The 19,523-nt window shown below is 41.3% G+C and overlaps 1 protein-coding gene across 1 annotated transcript in view; it reads right to left on the bottom strand.

The window, feature by feature from the left end:
* The window catches only part of ror2 (receptor tyrosine kinase-like orphan receptor 2), a 44,457-nt gene extending 25,237 nt beyond the window's left edge, over positions 1-19,220 (bottom strand). Inside the window, exons 1-2 of the mRNA XM_029444009.1 lie at positions 18,999-19,220; positions 498-569 (exon numbers count right to left, since the gene is read on the bottom strand). Coding sequence (XP_029299869.1) covers positions 498-569; positions 18,999-19,062 — 136 coding nt within the window. The 5' untranslated portion in view covers positions 19,063-19,220. The remainder of the gene's footprint in view (positions 1-497; positions 570-18,998) is intronic.
* Between the last annotated feature and the right edge of the window lie 303 nt (positions 19,221-19,523).

Genomic DNA, 19,523 nt, shown 5'->3' on the forward strand with positions numbered 1-19,523 from the left:
TGTATAACTGTGACGACTTATTTCAGGGGAGATTGGTAAAGCCCCCAGCACAGACGACCCTGGTGACATGCGCTCCAGGCAAGGATTTTCTGAGTACACCATCAAAATGATGGTTATCATGAAGCTGAAGCTCATCAAGACGTGCCCTAGGTTCCTCAACGCATCCAGGTCCATCATTGATCCCCATCTGACCCTCCATTGATCACCTCGTACTTAACCCCCTTCATCCAAACCCTCAACCACCTTTCATCCCACCCACCGACCCTCACTCACAAGCCACTCCTCAGTCCTCAAGGGGGAGATACAGAGCAGATCAGAGCGATTCAATGACCACCGTATACATGTTTTCAATGGTATTCCTGTCTGAAGGATGAGGTGTCATTAAGATATTTCAGGTGGACATATACATCATGGAGCTTTAGAGGTGTTGGTGGATTTTAACTCAACGCACACACTGGTAACAGCTCAGAAAACAAAACGAGAAATGTTTTTCTTACCGTCAGTTGTGGGTGCAGCTCCACTCTGAGCTTCAGCCAGACCATCTGTATCCAATGCTAGACCTGGATCAGCTGCAGAAATAACCATAGAGAGGATACAAGAGTTAAAACTAAAGCCTGAATAAAACAAGTCTAACTTGGTGGTGGTGGTCCCTACAGGCGGCAAAGTTTATCATAGAAATGACTAAAGTTTTGGACAAAATGTACATCAGGAACAATGTGTAGAGGCTTTGCCGTATTGGAGCTACAAATCAGATGTTTGTCCTGAGGGTGGTGCTTGAAAAGGTAATTGTGGTGTGCATATTTTACACATTGTTAACTTCATTGATTATTTCAAAATCCCAACACAGCGATTAATGTTCAGTGTTTTTATACACAAAAGACAGATAACTTGTAACAAAGACACTCAAAGCACTATACAACATGTCAGCATTCACCCGTTCACACACACACACACACACACACACACACACACACACACACACACACACACACCGTTGGCCATCGGGAGCCATTTGGAGTTCAGTAATAATAGTAATTTCTAATAATAATAATTCAGCAATATTTACAAAACTATTTGTAGTAGTAGCATTGCTATGTGCATGAGAGTATCCATATACTGAAGATGAGGCAACAGATAATAACAGTGACAGCCGATTTGGGCTGATATATATTAATATTATATATTATATTATATTTATAATGTTTTGACACTTCAAGGTGCTTCATGGTGAACTTTCCTTTCTTCCTCATCTGGTTAAAGGGTGGCTTTACCCAAACTACCAAATACACATTTAGTTTGTTTATTTGAAGCATACCAAGACTGTTTCAGCGCTCTCTGCCACAAACCAGATTTTTGCTCCGATATACACAGTATATATATATATAATTTATTTTATGAGCAACATGTGTAATGGATACTCTGGCTGCTCTGTTTGATTGGGCCTGGCTCTCCCTGGGAGCTAATCAGGATCAGGCGCATGTAAGCAGACACGACGTATGGCTCGGTCTTTAGCTCGACTTGCCTTGGCATTGGCTCCTGCCTTCCCTGTGATACGGAGCATGTGCTTGACAGATGTGGGTGGTGGAGGAAATTGGTGGTGCTGAGGACTTCATTGAACAAAACCATACAGCATTCCTTTCAGGAGCCACACTTCCCTCTATGGATTGGAGTTTAATCCGGCTATAGATGTACGCAGACATGGACGCAGGTCTCCTTCAGCATGAGAAGGAAGGATATGTCCTGCACCAGATGCAGGATTTGTATTCACCAAAGACTGTCAAGCATAGTCCTCTAAAATATATTAAGCAAGGACATCTAACCAGCCCTAACTGTAAGACATCCGTTCAATGTCTTCTAAACAGTTGATGTGATCCCAATGCAAAGCACAAGTATCAACACAAAACACTATTGTTGTGTTGATCTTTCCCTTGATCATACTCACTGCTCCCATCTGTTACAGATCTATTGTAGAAGCAACAGAAGTAAAAACCTCATGGAAACAACAAGGAGAGATCCGTTCCTGAAAGAACATGAACTAACATTGAGAACAGCTAAACAGGCCAACAGATCTGAGGTTAAATATCCTCCCTCAGATCTGTAGTCTCTCCTTGGACTTTTATATTCACAATGTGCAACAGAACTAACATTGAGGTGAGCAGGCTTCTCACTTTTAGTCGCCGTTGTCAGTTCAAATATATTATTTTTCTGTTAAAGGCACTCTCCATATATTTTACACATTAAGTTCCTGGTGGACGTTTGGTGTAAGTATAGAATTGTATTGAATCTAAATCTAGTTTGAAATCCGTTTATTTAATCTGAATCTTTTCATATCTCTTTTAGTATTTATTCTTCATCTTTTTCACAAACCTCAATGTGTAAAATCTATGGAGAGTGCCTTCAACAGGATCATTACGTAAGGGATAACGTAATACAATATGTGAAATGCACAGTACATGTACTGTGTAGTACCACTCACTGATAATATCAAGTAAGGTGAGTTCTGCATTCTAACTTGTGATCTTGATCTCAATGGAAGATCCTTTAAGCCTTAGATACAGACCTCGGGTCTTCAGCGACCCTGCACTTCTTTAACGCAGATTAAGCCATGTATTAAAATCAGATTGCAAGTAAACTTTTCAGAACGTATTAATACCAATGAAAAAATCACAAAATATATATATATAATTATAGTAACAGTGAGACATCATCACCATCATGAGGCCAAACAGGAAAACACATCCCGCCAGCATTGTGTCTATAAATGTATGACGCATATATGAAAATAATGCTTTTAATTTATTTATTTTGACAGCAGAACATTGTTATGGATAAATAGTTTGAAAACCAGGGAGTTCAGCACTTAATTGAATGAAATTAATAATTATACAGGTTGTACTATAGACGATGGGTCGGTAAAGACTCGATGTATGCATTAAACAAATATTACACCCAGAACCGGCAAGACTCCTCATCCACATGTTGTTCGTCTCCTCACACTACTAACTGGGCTGTAATGAAAAGCTGCAGCCTCCAGGGGGCCACTACTCTTTAGTCTTGTTAAGGAGCTACTACCACGCACCCCACAACACAGTAAAGTAGTATTTGGTCAAATAGTAAACATATTGTGTGTCAATGGAAGAAACCCCAGAACTGAGCTGAGCTTCCTAAAGCCTGGTTCCAGGCTTCACATCAGACAGTTGCTGTGATTGATTACATGTATCCACAGTCTTGGAAAATGAGGGATTGGGTGCAATAGGATGCTTTTCCATCCAAAGCTGAATAAGACTACTGGCTGCTGCATTCCAACAGCCTGCTGCCTCCGCCATGAAAGAGCCCTTTGAGAGCTGAGAGGCCAGGCCACGGCTCCATCTACTGGGGTTTTGACAGAGGGCCCTCTGGCACACCTCAACACTTTCCTTCCCTCTGCTTGTGTGTGTGTGTGTGTGTGTGTGTGTGTGTGTGTGTGTGTGTGTGTGTGTGTGTGTGTGTGTGTGTGTGTGTGTGTGTGTCCTCTTGCCTCTCAGTCCTCTAACCTTTGTCTCTGTAACTCCCCATCCTCCACCCTTCTACATTTTCTGCCCTCACTTCCAACCTTTCCTTGAGATTTCTGCAAGGGTTGACTGAACAGTTTGCAGACTGGAGTTATACAAACATTTCTTGAAGGCAGAGCTCCTCCAGAGGCAGACATGATGCTGGTTGATGCACGGAAGCTAATAACCACAGTGTCAAATATTACTGAAAGTTCAACCCCTGCTTTACTTCTCTCCAAGAATGTGAGAGGTGAGAAATAGAGCCTGATTTGAACAGGAACGATCATGTAAGAAAGAACAGACTCACACAATGCTGCTATTTTCTATTTTATTTATCCTATGATTTATGATAGTTTGTTTTTCACTAAAAGGGATGTTCCCTGTTGGTCCTATCTGTGATGCAATACAAATAACAAAATGTAAGGTAAATTACAATATAGTATGTTTTAATTCCAACCATATGTTGATGATTATCGGGGAAATATTGTGAATCTCAATTATTTTAGACAAGATAATTACGAGATGACATTTTCATAGCATCTCCTCTCCGCCTGCTGTGGGCTGAGCTCAGTGAGAGACACTAAATGCAAGTTCCAAGTACTCTCAGATTTGGCTGCAGTGCTGCCAGTAGAGGTTGGTCGAGCAGATGTGACATCATAACACAACAACTGCAACAACAGTTATCACCGTTTTACAACTGCATCTATCTGGAGAAGGACCACCCATCCTTAAAAAGAGAAACATGTCCAGGCTTCAGAGGGAGCTGCTGTAGGGATACCACACAGACAAAAAAAGAAAGTAAATGCATGCAGAGGATATGAGAAAAAATTGTTGGTCCCACTGTAGCCTGTAAAACACAGGGGAAACATCATAGCAGTCCTCACACGGTTCTAAAAAGTGCAGGTTATGGGAAGTTTACAGGTTGTTAAATACCTGCTTCGAAAACAAACTATTACTTTGAATGGAGGCCAAAACTTAGAAGAAAAGTTGCATTTTCACATACTTGAGACTATCCAATTCAGACCGCACTGTGAGCCTCCTCTGTCTCTCTCACCTTGTCTGCCTCTCGGTGTTGTCATGGGAGGTTTTCCGGGCTTCCTCACTTACACAGGTAAGTGCTGTCTTAGAAAGGAAGAGCCACACTGCTGTTTTGAGATTTTATATTAATGGGATCATTACATAAGGATGCATTTTTGTTTTGTTTCATACAGATATGGTTTGCTTTGATTCTATGTGGTTTAAATACAACATGTCCTTTTCCTTAGGAATCATGTCTTTCACCTTCTGTGAGATCTTATTTTTGAACGATATCTAAGTGTTCATTGCAGCTTTTCACAGGCATGAAACTGACCTGATCTAAACCAGAGGGCATGAACACCCAGACACAAGTCTGAGCCCTCTATCAAGCCCCACTGGGTCATATTCTAGTTATTACTAGATATACTTCATTACACATTCTCATGTATAACAACCAAACATTCAGTCTCAAAGTCTTCATGGAGGATTTATTGTGTTTCTGCTGTGGAAACTGAAACTCTTCTTCCACGTGGATTGAAAGCATTTGTTCCATGTTGTGGGCGGTGACGTGCTCTACACAGGCATGGTGGATGACTTCTGCTCATAAGTAATGTTAGTAAAAATATAACTTCATGAGACTTTATATTTGTATTTTGTATATCAACACAACTGATCTGGTTATAATGAAGAATGGCTGGTAACTTTAAAATAAAATAGCAATTTTAAAGTCCCACTAAGCCTAAAAACTATGACGTTTGTCCTGAGGCATTAAAATGAAATGACATGAAAACAGGGGTTTGAATGTGCTAAGCAAGTTAAAGGCTGTGTACTAGAGGAGAGCTCATGGAGTGTGCACAATGCAAAAGGTTTATTCTCTGGGGAGCATGAATGTGTTCAGTAAATTTGATAGCATTATGTCCACTACATCCACTGCTAATTACATTTTCTTAGATACAAGAAATGTCGGCACATTGTGGCACTAGTGGAACAAAGCAACCAGCAAACTGCAGCAAAAACGTGTTGCTTCAGAAACCAAAACCTCGAAAGATCTGCTTTATCTTTTCACTCTTCCCTGATAGTCAGTGGCTGAAGCAGAACTGTTATGATATTCGATAAGTGCAATGCAGGTTGAGCATACCTGCCTCACTTTGTTACTAGCAGAAACAGGAATGGCAGACCAGCAGAAGACACAAGTGGTGAACGAGCTACCATAAACTTTATGACTTAATTTAGCAGAGAAGCCATTTACTACCATGATGATCTGTCTGGTGGACTGAGCTATCGGGGGAGGGCAGTGTGAGACAATTCGTAATATCCCAAGCCAGTTAAGAGTGGGATGTTTACTAAAACACACAGAAGTGACTGAATCTCACAGACATTATATTTTTAATGAATCTGCTTTGTTTGGGACTGATATTCTAAAGTTACTTTCTAATCAGAATGGTTATTATCTCTGTGGAAACAGTTGGATCTGAAAGGAGCTTTGTCAAGTTTAGAAAATAGCTAACAAATAGGTGCAACTGGATTGCATTGAGATAAGTGGAGTGTGACCCATATTGGGGACTACATGTCAGGATATCTGCTGATTCAATTTTGACCATTCGTTTTTGTCCCTTGTGATGTCTTGTGATGGATTAATAGAGTTTCTTCTGAGAAAGGTGTGCTGCAGATGAATGCACGGAGCAATGAATGATAACCCTCATACCTCAAGTATTTTGGTTCTTTCTGCGTCTATTTGTTAACCCAAATGAGCTGGAACCAACTGGGCTCAGAGAACAGTTGCAAAACGAGGAGAGGATATGAGTGGACCTGAGAGGACCTGAGATGACTTGACAGGACCTGAGAGGATTTAAGAGGACTCGGGAGGACCTGAATGGACCTCAGTAGACCTGAGCAAACCTAAGAGGACCTGCGGGGCTGAGGAGACCTGAGCCGTACAGAAACATACTCAACTCTTAATGTACCTAACTTTCTAAGTTCTCTGTTATGTTCCCTGTTAAACCGTGAACTCAAGCTACATTTATCTGAAATGTGAATCTATACAAATGCTGAATTTGTCCATACTTGCCCCACAAACTTGCTTTCCCCCTGCTTTACTGCAAGTTCCATACAGAAATGTGACGGTGGGGTAGTTCCTCTCAAACACAACCCCTTTCCAGATGTGACTTCTTCTGTCACACAGGCTGCATCACTCCTATTATCAAGACATAAATACGTTTACAGTCGCTCTGTATCATGGCACTCTCTGGATCGTCCGATGGTATCACTTGACTGCAATGGAATTTCCCCTTTACTGGCTCTGATGTTGCTTTCCCACCTTGCAAGCCCTCATCACAGAGGCAGCTTACACAGGGGTAACTCTATACCCATGACTGAGTTAGAACAACAATAACTATCTCATAAAAAGGGAGGCACTTCCCTTCAAATATTTGGCCATTTAGAGGCTCAAAGACAAGACAATAAATGAGAAGGTCGTGAAGGGGGAAGACCTGATTCATTTGCATTTTATAGCCTCCCTGATAAGCATGTGCATACCAAGCTAGGTCTGTGGAAAACTAGGGTTAGCCATGAAAAAGAAAGCTTTTGGATTCATGTAAAACAAATCTCTAGTGTCAATTGTTTATCTTTCTCCAAACCAGCTCTTAGTCATTCTTTCCTTCACCCAAACAGTCAGGGGGAAGAGCAGGAACGAGGAACTGAAAGGTACCAGGCAGCAGAATCTTACACTTTTAGTTGTGAACAAACTAGAAAACTCTGCTCCCACTTTCTTCTGAAGTCTTTCTCTTTGGCCTCCGTCTTTGAGCTATGATTAACAAAGCATCTGCTGTAAGAGGAGGGACAGGCTATTAGTTTGACAACCCTGCTGTTAACATATTTCCACAGACCCATGGCAGACTGTAAAGGCCAAGCAGCCTTTCCTGAGAGCTTTCAGCATGTTTCACTCATCTGTCTTCATGAAGAGATATGCTTCAGATTCTACAGATGAATCAATCAACACATTTCTTCAATTTTGATTTGCTGGCCTTCTGATGTGCAAAGCTCACACATATCCTTCATTCCATGTATACTGTGAACTTGAGAACAGTGATTCAGGATTGTCAGTCTCACTATGGCCACATGTAAAACTCCAGCGGGTGAAATAATAAATGAATAGAGTAAATAACAATATCCAGTCTTTGTGTCCATTGAACAGACCAATGTTGGTGATGGCCGCTGTCCTTTCAACTCATGTTTTTAACTATAACTATATAAACCAAATGTGAAGAAGAACTTCTGCTTCTGATACTGCAGAATACAGCATCAGGCTCTGTGGCCTCTTATGACATAGTTTATTTCGGTGGTACTCCACTGATCAAAGTCGATGTAGCAAAAACACTTTTTTTTATTACACATATTCTTCCTCCTTCTCAAAACCCTGTGACTACATTACCCATAATGCAACTTGACCACAGAGAGTTTTGTTGGATATGCAGATGTTTTATGCTAGTAGCGACTAATGTGCCCTGCAGAGGAGATGAGCAGCAGGAGGTCTGTGAGCTCACTTCTTTTTAACTCCACACGTCCAACCAACGCTGACTCAAGTGACATCACTTGAGGACATTTATCAGATTCCACGCAGCTCCCTCTGGAGACACTAAAGGCTTTATACAAATGGTTTCACGTATGCAGTAGAACTCCCACACTTGTAAAACCACTTTGATGTGTGGAGTTCCCTTTTAATCACTTTACTTTTTACTTCGTTTTCTAACTGATGAATTCATTTTGGACTTTTTAAATGCCTTTGTTATTTATAATTCATAGAAGTAGGCCATGTGTCTAACAGAGCACATATCACAGTGCACTTAATTGTATATCATGATGTTAATGCTACATTTTCTGAAAACATCTAATCGGAAAGTGTTTATGAATAAAATAACCAGACAGGACTGTCAGTGAATGAAATACCTGAAAATTCAAAGTACTTAAAAATCATATGAAATGATATTGATATGCAACTACACAAGGCTCTAATACAAACACAGAAATGAAAGATAGCTACAGAGTATAAATGGAGTACACATTTATCACAGTTTAGCTCATGGATGTATAATAAGGTACGTCCCTGGTTGTGTGCATGTGCATAAGGCTGTATGGTGCTCACAGTCTGCACTAATACACATTATTTCATTTCAAATCCAATGTATGTAAAATTCTTAAGTTCTGAATACTCAAAATGTACAACAAGTTATGAATATGTAAGAAATTCTCAATAATGGGTTATTACATTTTCAGGAAATTGGGTGCTTAGGGTGTTACATTTTTGGTAGAAAATTGTATAACAACATCAGACGGGATGTAATATTTTATTATATTATTGGTCATCATTTTTAATTATTGGGTTTTATTACATTTTCAATTAGGTTAAGTGCAAATGTTATTTCATGTTCAGAAATGATTACATTATAGGGTGCTACAAGCCTCTTGAATAAACAGCATTATCTACAATACAAAGCTAATCCAGCAACATCATATTTACATATGCAGGGTGGGGGAGAGTTTGTAGGGTGAGCCTTAGTTCAATGATCACTTGTCAATCAAAGATAACTATGAAGAGATTGTTGAGTGTTTGTCTGTATTTGGTGGTCAGCATGGTTTTCAACAGGAATGTGCTTTAATACTGAATATTGTGCAGAGCGACGCATGTTTGGAACTAACCCCGTTTCTATTAACTGAGTTACGAAGGAACATAAGAGGGACCCAGAATCAAATATAATCTAAATATAAAAAAAGTCCTTCTGAAGACAGTTACACAGGTAGAGAAGTATGCACCATAAAACACGAGAACACATCCCGGGACACTTTAACAGGATAATTATGAACAGACTCAACAACACTGCCTGTGGCTCCAAATATCTTCTAATCCAAAAAGACGATGGCCAGGCTCATGTTGGAATTCAGCAAGATTAAAAACACCCACAACATCTTCCTCTTCTGAGAAACACACATATATACATAGACTCTCTGTCTCCTACAGCTAAATAATCATTTATTAATAACTGTTGTGACAAATCCTCGTTAATATACAAACTAAGACACAAAAGGCCTGGCAGCTTCAAGAGTGCTTTAGCTGACCTTTGACCTCTGAGTGTGTGTGGAGGGGTTGGAAGGGGTGGGGCTCTGCCTCACTTAACAGACCATACAATTTATGTAACACAGTTCAAGAGGTGATCCAGCCAACCAAACAACTGATGAAACTCCCGATACACTGAGGGGAGTGTGGTTTCTCACGTGTGTGTTGTCTGGTGCAGACGGCCCTTCTATGAAAGTCCAGCCGGACTAACTCACAAAGACACGTTCAACCTTCTCAGGTCCACACTCTATAAATTCACCCCATTTACCCAAATGAACTTTTTTAGTCATTAGGGACACTGGTGGAAAGTCCACTCCACACAGGAAGTAACAAATTTACCTCCCATTTAAAGGTTCCTCCCTAAACAGCCGGGGGTGATAACTCCATCCAGAGAGCTCCGGTGGTGTAGCCCCTCACAACCCCCACAACTGAGTAACAGTCACTACATGTCCAGAAGAAGTATTGGTAAGTAAGAGGCCGCCCTGTCTGAGCTGTCACACCTCCTTTAGAGTATTTACTGCATGTACCTGTAGAGCGGGCTGCATCTCGACAGACTGACAGTCACACCCACTTCCTGCACTAATCATCTGGTACGCTTCCGTCTAAAAACAGGCAGAGTATTTGCCAGACGACCAAGACTCACTCAAGAGTCTGGTGTGGGCATAACAATATGAACCAAAAAGTCCACTGTGAAGGCTACCCCCCCAACATTTATACACCGCCACTTTAGCTGGCAGTGTGCTTCAACAGAAGTCCTCTCTCCCCACAGCTTTCCAACGGCGGGAAGGTTGAGTCAGCATCCACTCCTTCAGCCCACTGTGCCAACAGGCTGACAATGAATGAATGAGGATTAATTATCAGTAATTAACGGTGTTTTCTTGTCAACAAACTAAAGTTTTGTTAACATCAACATACTAACTGAAAGCATGGTGTATATCCGTGTGGCCTAACAAACGTGTTGAGTGCATTTCCTCCCTCATAAATCATTTGCAAAGCCGTTATTTTTGAGCATTTGCAAAGCTGCATCGTTTATATCCATGTTTACGTGATAGAAATCCTCTTCTTCCCTGTCTTTGTTGACACTTGGCTCAGTTCTTAGCATTGTGGATTAGCAGGATTGTGTATTGCAATTGCATACAAAAAAGACCCAGTCATGAAAGATCCGCTCCAGGGCCTTACTATAGGTCCAAAGCTCCACATGGAACATTGTAGCATTTCAAACGTATATATTGTGGAGTATATGGTATATGGTATGCATGCGTGCCACAACATATGCTGCACCAGTCATAATGTTGATTGTTACTTCCTGATAGTTTCCCTATGCTGGGAAGACCACCAGTTTCTCACCTCACCTACCAGTACAGGCATTCTTCTGCTCAGTATACAGCACGTTAAACCTCCCCCCGAAGCCTGCCACATCCACCTCTGACATCATCCATGATCTAAACATCCGGTTCACTACCCAACGCTTCGGAAAACCTGGATTTCTCAACTTCATAGTGTGCATTTAATAGTTCTCTTCTGAAGTTGTTTCCTCTTATTCTGGTCAACTCTTCAACACCGTCTCATACACAAACACACATACATACAGACATCACACCATGTTGCATTGGGGGAACACAGGGTTCTACACTCAACCCATGTCCTCCTGCCTTTCCACCTCCAAACAACTTGTGGGCCTCCTCTTCTGTTTCTGCTTACCCGCTCCAGTAATCTGAAACATATGTTAGCATTATGCCTCTTTGGTTTCTTTTCAAAATGCAATCAAGATAAGGCCATCTATGATATAACTGCATGTTGTGGTCACATGTAGTCTTTGAATGACTGCCACAGTTATATTAAAACCTAGCTCTGCGATTATTCAAACAACTGATCAACAAGTTTGTAGAAAAAGCTGTCATACAGATATGTGTTGAACACACATGCTTTGTTACAGCAGTGTGCTAACAGAGTCCATCCTGTCAACAAGTCAATCCACACACAGCCTGTCCATGGGAATGTCTTGCATCGCTTTAATTAGTCCCAGATGCAGGAATATAATTAGTACCAGACCAAAGACACACCAACATACAGCAGAATGCTTCCTGCCAGTCATTTCTCTCTGTTGTCACCTCACATGAAAACATACAGCAAAGAATTCCAGCTCTTCAGTGTTACTGCGGTGCTTTCTGATTAGTGATGCCCGTCTGCAGTCAATGTTGCTGCTGTGTTCTTTTCTTCAAATGTCTTATGTAATGTTATGCATAACTGAAAGGACTAATATAAAATGCTATAAGGTCTTAAATCTACTTTTGTTGTATTTTACTTTACTTTGTCTGTCGTAACATTATGCCCCAACAACAATGCACTGATTCTAACGCTGGACACCAAGATTCAATTGTTCAAGTTTGATTACAGCACCACTGCTTACTGTTGTCTGATCTCACCACGACTTGATATCATCTGTTTAGTGTGGCTGCTAACGGACCATCACACATCCCCTCAGTATACTGCTGTTTGCTTGCAGCAGGCTGAGATCTTACCAAATGCAGTTTCATATGTAGCGGCCTGCCTGCATTAAGCACAGACTCACTGAGCCGACAGTCGACCTGTTCTGAACGGCCACATGAGTGAAACATGAGTTGTCATAGAATGGAGATATCAGAGCTTTCAGATTCTCCTCAGAGGACTTCACAGAGTTTAGATCATGTTCTCCGTCGAGGTTCCAAGTGAGCTGAGCTGCTACTAGAAGGTGGAGTTAAGACACTGCAGACCTCTGATTGGTCAGAGAGAATGGTCACCAGGACATTCTGCACAAACCTCTCATTTTTTAATAGCCAATCTAACGTCAATACAGACTGCAACTTTTGTATTCACTCAACCTAGATTTGAGAAGATAGCAGCCAGCAACATGCCGTACACGACGTCGTACTATTGACGAAAATCGTTGAAGATGATGTAACGACTCAAAGCAGTTTCACACGGTGTCGCTGTGGCAACCAGCTGAGAATCACGCCTACACTGAGGGGGTACAATCTGCAGTGAAAACAAAAAAGAGAAAAGGACCTGGTACCATAGGGGAGTCCAGCCGAACCATGCAGTGGAAATGAGGCACAAGTGTGCCACTGTAGCTCCACTCACATTAAAAATGGTTGTTGCGGTATTCACACTGGAGATAGGGGTAGAAGCATGCATTCCTGCCTGCCACAGGGGCCAGAGTAACGTCATTTCAAATCCTACACATAGTGGTTTACCAGCAGCAGTTTCCTGTAATACAGATGGTTGTCTGGGCCAGAGGGCATTGCAACCTGCAGTTGTGACTATGGTCACTATGCTAACATCGCAGTACATCCCAGGGCTGTTGTCCGGGGCTTGGTGAGACGGACATTGTAATGTTTATCTCACGTTACATTACGAAATGTCTCAGTTTAAATTGGATGACCAGGAGCCAGATGTATAAATGATGCCTACGCACAAAAAACATGCATACGCCATTTTCACCCGGTGATATGAGAAGAAGTAAAGAGATGTGACCTTATAATAAACATTGTTTGGTTAGATTGTTTGCAATAACCCATCGTGTTATTATGTTGCAGGCTACACAGCTTCTGTCTATTGTTACTTCATGGTTTACTTTGAAAGATATTTATGATATACATTATTTCTATTACATTCATCTGTTTTATTTTATCCTGAATTATGAAGCCCTTTTTAAAGTCTGTTTTGATATGAGTGTATCGTTGATCAATAATATAATGATAATAATAATAATGATTGAGATACCGCCACAGAGATGGTTTACACCACATGTGATGAATTAGTTGTAACAGCCGTGTTTACCTGCCCTTCTCCTCAGCTGTCCTCTTCAATGACAGGTCTATGAGTGGTGCATTAGGCACAAGTATCCATAAGCAAATGGATGTTTAAGGGCGTCCATACATCCACTGATGGCTACCTGTGGGAGTGGAAATGAGGCATGTGCGCATTGGGATTTATAAAACAGAATCAGGCGATAGTATGTCTTTTTAAATCGGTCTTTAGTCTTTGTGGGTACACACAGTTTTAGTTGTGGATCTACAAAGAGTTTTTTGCATCTGGCTCCAAGACTTCTAGTTTTGTCATCACTCAATTACATCAGGAAATGTAACATTCCAATAGGCTCTGGATCTCTCTGGGGCTCTGGCTGACTGTTGTGGTACAGCTCTGTGTATATCAACACAATTAGCAGCCTGCAGCCTTCCTCGAGCTGCTTCACACTCCTTTGAGTGCTTGTCACCAGCCAGCAACTAGCTGCAACTTAGAACAAAGCCAGCACTGTTGCAGTCAGGATGACTAGGCACTAGCACCGATGGAAGAAGGTCTGCTATTAAACACTGATGAGACAGATGAAAAGGTGACATTAAGAGTACTGCAGGTGAAATCTGGAACACAAAACAAACATGTACTCTAATGAATAAAACCCCAAAAGTGGGAGACAGTACATGTGATAAAATAAATATAATGATTGTTAGTCCTTTGCAGACCCAGCTGTGTTAACTTACATGCCTTCAGAGACTCTATATAAGACGAAAAAAAAAAGGTTTTCTTCAAAGGGATATTATGTAACTTTTGCTGAGCAGCAGCCACTGTAGCCTACATTCACTCGTGTCACTTGCATTAAAGACATCATGATTAGTGGCCCAGACTGAGGGCATGGATAGTGATCATGCATTATGTGTTTATAAAGCTGGATACAGTGCAGACACTCAGTGCTGCCAGTTTGACCTAGTGGCCACTTGCAATAGATATTGTGACATAATAAAGCATATAAATATAAAGCCCAAAAAGAATTTTCCTCAAAGAAGACCAACATAAAAGATTTGTATTTGAAAAAACTTTAATTTAAGCTTAGAACAGCTATTTTATATGCGTCATCTCTGTGTTAAGTCTATGGGCCGAGGGAGACAGAGAGACGAATGCTGTCTTTCCACTGCATAGCACGACTCGGTTCTGATCAACTCGTCTCACTTGGAACCGCTCTTCTTTGGTTTTCCATTAGCAAAACCTTTTGATACAACCTGATACCTATTTTCCTACCACCTCGGTCGAGGTTCCAAGCGAGCCGATACTAGAAGGTGGAGTTAAAACACTGCAGACCACTGATTGGTCAGAGAGAATCGTCAATAGCATGACACAGGACATTCTGCACAAAACCGCAGATGTTTTCTTTTTTTAAATAGCCAAGTTAAGTTATTATAATACATCAATGGTGTTATTACAGATGTTAAAATGCAGTCACTCTGCTTTGCCGATAGTTTGTCTCAGTGGCCAACTACAGAACTGCACTGAAAAAAGTCAACGTTCAGTTTTCCCCTTAATACATCATTGTAAAAGAGAACTAATAAAACATTATGTAACAGTAGCACATAAGGTAATGTCAGATACACAGCATCAGCTACAGTTTTCAAACATTAGCTAGCATATAAACTAAACAGGATGTAGCAGTAAAACACACAAGTGTAATGACAGTGTGTTTTATTGCTTATGAAATCAGTCTTTCATTTGTAAATGTAAGATTGTGTAACATGTTATTCTCTTGCTGTCCTTGACAGAAGTCCCCTCTGACTTCAGTACATGGCTCCAACTCAACGGTTCATCCTGGTCCAAAGCAAAGTTTTCACGTCTTAGTGTAGAATTAAATTCCTTGCTCTAAAATTGAGGGGAAACCCAGGGCCCTGAACACTTCCCTCACATTTCCACAAACTCCAGATTAATGGACTGACCTCTGGCTAAGTCCTCTGGCGTGTCCATTACTGCTACGCATTACTTCACTTCACAGCTAGACGGGGAAGTGGAAACCACAGACAGGAGCTGAAACCAGGGTGTAATACAGTAGATGGTGTGGGCAATAACGTTTTTTGGGGAAAGCTTGTACTGCGAGGGCCATGCAACAGTTAGCCTAATCATCTCTCCTTATGTTTATGAGTTACATCAGTGCCTGCTCTCGTCTATAGCTAAATAACAAAGCCATTAGATCATACAGTACACCTAACCACAGACAGGTTCCGCCCACAGAGGCAGATGTCTTTATTAAACAGCGTCTTACTCGATTGGCGGGGCACCTGATTACAACAGCATGAATACGTTGTTTTCCCTAACTAAGCATGAGACTCTGCATTAATCACTCTCACCTGTTGTTTTATGTCTGCTTTCTAAAATGGTTTCAGGAAAGGAGCCTATTAGCAACACTCAACAAACAAAGTGTTGGGGAAACCCAGACTCATGTGGAAGAGAGAATGAAGTTGAATGGTACCATTTCTACCCAAACTGCCAGTTGTAAACATCCATCACAGTTTACAGAAACACTTTGTGCTCCAACTATATTTCCTCTGCAACACTAATAGTGGCATTATGGGTTCACCTCCAAATAAAATGGTATCTTATCTGTCAGCTTGTTTACAACCTGTCTTGAACCTATTTTTTGTGATAGCATTCAGATATTATAGCTATTATATTGGTGACTATAGTGTTATTATAACAAATGCCGTTTTACCTTAATAATACAACTTGTTGCTTCATTCTATACGAAACCACCCCCACCAGTTTATGTTTTGTTAAAAGTAGATCTAACAGGAAACTCAAAATTGCCTCATTCCAAGATCTCAGCAATTAGGCCCCATCCAGGCTGACTTCAGCCCCGAGTAAAAAGACGCAGACCTCACAGAGCCAGTCCGCCTGTGCTGCAGGGGTGTCGGCAAAACATTGAACCAGGCTAAACTCTTTGTGTTAAGTTAGGCTAAACGTATCTCTGCACACAAATGCTTCGGCACACTGTCAACCATCCCTACGGGGACCACTGCACCTCAACACATCTTAAGGTAAAGTGTTTATAGCTGTTCTGAAGGGCTCCAGTCAGATGCAGAGGGAAAAGCCTGCCGCTAATAGAGACAAGCTAATTGTTGAAATAGGGATTGCTGCACATTTTTAAACGCTTCCCTTGAAAGCATTGATGGTGTTGCACTGGGTTGTAAAGACCCTGGCAGTTTGTGAACTTGTTTTAGTGGCAGAGATGTGTCTGTAACAGTGAGTATCAAAGACTGTCAAGTGCCAAAAGGCGACAATGAGTGCTTGTTCAGATTCTTAATCTTGTTCACTCATTCTTATTCAGATAGTCCCGGATTGGATCTAGACTTTTTATTTAGCTGGAGTTCCATACCATTATGGAACAATGCAACGCAGCTGGGCTGCTTTCTCAGTATCCCCAACAGGCATTTGTTAGATGTGATCACAGGGATGACAGAGCTCTCCTTAAACACCCCCCGCAGCCCTCTTGGCCCCATTTTCACCAGCAGCTCTAACCCCAACATGGTGAGTCATACCTCTGTGAGTACTCATTAGTAACAGGCTTCCACCTCATTCACAGCTGCTGCCTGGGCTTTCAGCTATTTCTGTTTTTTCTTCCATACACATCATTTCATTTATTACCTTATTATTCAGATCGCTCTTATAGATTTTACAAAAATATTTAAAAATGCTGACCACTCAACTGGCATGTTGAAAGGATCTGTAGTGTTCTAGGAATTATGTGATTTCCCCCAGTGACTGTTGATTGTCTTTTGTATTCCCTTTTTTAAATGACCTATGGCAACAGCCTGACACCACCAGTGCAAAGCAAAAGATGAGAGACACATTCTCAATGTGTATTCCTATAGCACATGACAACAGATAAAGACTAATTAAATGTAATGAGATTCACAGTGGTGTGAACATGGTGGGCAGTCTTTCATTCCAACATGTCTTTGTACCGGAGCACAGACTCTTCACTAGTTGTTTCCACTCACACAGTCGCAGCTCACACGTGCATGTGGTTGTTGATGACGTCACCTTGGTGTGTCAGAGAACTTACACTTAGAGGATGTATTTTCTACCTTCCAGCCAGCCATTAGTTTCCATTAATTTTACTACACTATGAAAACTAACCTGTAGAGACTTGAAACAATAAAAGCAGACAAGACGTTTGCTGATGGATGACCTAACTCTTGATTTTTTCATAGTTAAATGAAAACCATTTACAGGAGAACCAGGTTTAAAACCCCAGAATCACATGACTGTGTATGATATGCTGTAAGAAACTGTGTGCCGTTCTGTAAAGGCATCCTTCAAAATGATGCACTATTAAAAACCAATCAAATTAGTTATTGTTCTTATGGCTTTGCACATTTAAAGAGTTTGTAATGGATAACACTGGAACACAGTTAGATTTTTGCAGATGTGATTTTGCAAGTATTTTTCATATTGTAATACATGTTCCAGGAAAAAACATATGAATGTATTATGTTTGATATGTTGATCACATGTGGAAGACCATTTCATAAACGCACATAGACATGTGGTAATAACGAACTTGAAACTATAAAAACAAAAAATGATTGACACATTTACTAATGTATGAATATCACATAAGTTGCCATATAGGGCAAAGAGCTGCCTTTACTTTATTATTATTATTATTATTATTATTATTATTATTATTAACATGAAAATAAAGAAATGCTGCTTGAAGGGGAGAGGAGGGGGAAGGTGCTAATCATTTAGAGCCCTGTGCCCCACCTCCCATGCCCCTTTCACTTCATACCAAATGGTAAGTCTTTAAAGCCAGAGCCCGAAACAGGAAATCTCCACAGCTCTCACCCCCCGCAGGGGGAGTAAATGACTTAGCATGACTGACAAAGACGCGAGATCACCTCGAGCTATGCATTCAATTAACATGACAACGAAACAGTGGCTCTTTGAGTCTGACACAAGCACCTTTTCTATGAAGACGAGAGGCTGCAAGGAACACATGTCAACAAGCTGAAAGAGGACAAAGAGTGTTAAAGTGATCACATAAACTTATAGGGGGAGACCCCCCCCCCCCCCCCCCCCCTTACCCTGAAAACTATGCTGCCGTAAACATCTGCAACATTATGCTGCAATGTGAACAAATGCTTCGAAAGAGATAACATGATCATTAAGTACAGAGTTTTTAAATAAACGTAATTAAAGTGAACGTGTGTGACTCACACGAGATTTCACGCAGTTGTAAGGGATGCCGTGTCCTCGTAAATGAGCCTTTTTCTGCAAATAGGATGTGAATGTCCAGCATCTGCACACAACTCTGTGAACTTGTTCACTTTAACTACAACAAGAAAGGTGAAGGAAGAGACTACATCTATTGAGTAACACCATCTCGCCGCATAAAGAAAACAGAGAATGAGAAAAAGTATTTTCAAGTTTCACAGCTGAATGTGAAGGTGATGCACAATGTGGAGAAAGCTAACTTTATCATATATCAGCGTTCACTTCTCTGTCTTTAAGAAACGTGCAGTATGAAAGAGACTTACCGTAACATCTCAGAGTTGGAAACAAGAAAAGCATCCAGAGCGAACTCTCCATGAAGGTGGTCATAGCGCCAGGTTTCACTCACTAGCGCGCAGGAAAAGATCAAAAACAAGTGTGAAGAGAATTGCATCCAGTTTTAGGAGCTGGCTTCTTCTGCTGGACCTTTTCTTCTTCTGGTTTTCCAAGTCAGCAGCCGGGCCCGGAGAGAAAGCCCACTTTCCAGGTCGCGGAGGAATCAGACATGAAGGAGCGGGAAAGATGCGAGTTCAGAGAGGAAAACCAAACCGCGTTCATCCCGTGTGCAGTCCGCCAGAGCGTCGAGAGAGCTGCGGATCCCAGAGTGGCCTCTGTCCTCGCGGGGAGACGGAGCCAGTTTGGAAAGCTGGAGCGGGCGCACGCGCGTACTTACACGCACACGGTAACGTGAGGTAAGGTTTTTGTAGAGGGCCCCATCTAGAGACAGGACGAAGGTAAACAGCCAGCGGTGTCTGAGCCTGGTCAAGCTCGACATGAGCTCATTCTCCTGA

This window comes from Cottoperca gobio, chromosome 12, assembly GCF_900634415.1.
Source record: "Cottoperca gobio chromosome 12, fCotGob3.1, whole genome shotgun sequence".
Classification (NCBI taxonomy): Eukaryota; Metazoa; Chordata; class Actinopteri; order Perciformes; family Bovichtidae; genus Cottoperca; species Cottoperca gobio.